At 61.7% G+C, this 1,015-nt stretch overlaps 1 protein-coding gene across 1 annotated transcript; it reads left to right on the forward strand.

Annotated features, from left to right (window-relative positions):
- Positions 1-13: 13 nt before the first annotated feature.
- On the forward strand, positions 14-136 carry S100A10 (S100 calcium binding protein A10; the record flags this gene model as incomplete). Its single annotated transcript, XM_009895396.1, has 1 exon — positions 14-136. A coding segment is annotated over one exon (123 nt), but the record flags the coding sequence as incomplete, so codon positions are not given.
- Positions 137-1,015: the final 879 nt, after the last annotated feature.

The following is a 1,015-nucleotide window of genomic DNA, read 5'->3' on the forward strand; positions in this document are numbered from 1 at the left end:
CTCCCTGCCCTCCCAGATGGAGCACGCCATGGAGACCCTCATGTTCACCTTCCACAAGTACGCGGGGGACAAGAACCACCTGGGCAAGGAGGACCTGCGGGCGCTGATGGAGAAGGAGTTCCCCGGGTTCCTGGAGGTGGGGCGGGAGCGGGACCCGGGGGGGGGACACGGGCCCTATAGCGCCCCGGGTCAGGCCCTATAGTTCCCCGGGATCCATCCCTATAGCTGCCCCGGGTCAGACCCTATAGCATCCCCAGGGTCAGACCCTATAGCACTTCAAGGGATCAGACCCTATAGCATCCCCAGGGTCAGACCCTATAGCACTCCAAGGGATCAGACCCTATAGCTCCCTCGGAGCAGACCCCATAGCACTCCAAGGGATCAGACCCTATAGCACCCAGGGTCAGGCCCTATACTTCCCCGGGATCAATCCCTATAGCTGCCCCGGATCAGACCCTATAGCACCCAGGGTCAATCCCTATAACTCCCCGGGATCAGACCCTATAGCGCCCCCAGGGTCAGACCCTATAGCACTTCAAGGGATCAGACCCTATAGCATCCCCAGGGTCAGACCCCATAGCACTTCAAGGGATCAGACCCTATAGCGCCCCCAGGGTCAGACCCTACAGCACCCAGGATCAATCCCTATAGAACCCCCAGGGTCAGGCCCTATAGCTCCCCCGAAGCAGATCCTACAGGTTCCCCAGAGCAGACCCTATAGCACTCCCCGGGATCAGACCCTATAGCGCCCTGGGTTCAGGCCCTATAGCACCCAGAATCAATCCCTATAGCTCCCCCAGAGCGGACCCTATAGCACCCCCAGGGATCAGACCCTATAGCACCCCCGGAGCAAACCCCATGCTCCCCCAGAGTCAGACCCTATAGCACCCCGGGATCAATCCCTATAGCACCCCGGGATCGATCCCTATAGCTCCCCCAGGACAGCCCCTATATCAGACCGCCAGGACGGGACCCCTCACCCGTGCCCGGGGGTCCCCGAGGTGGGGGGGGGGGC

The sequence above is a fragment of the Charadrius vociferus genome, unplaced genomic scaffold, assembly GCF_000708025.1.
Source record: "Charadrius vociferus isolate BGI_N301 unplaced genomic scaffold, ASM70802v2 scaffold2551, whole genome shotgun sequence".
In the NCBI taxonomy this organism is placed as follows: Eukaryota; Metazoa; Chordata; class Aves; order Charadriiformes; family Charadriidae; genus Charadrius; species Charadrius vociferus.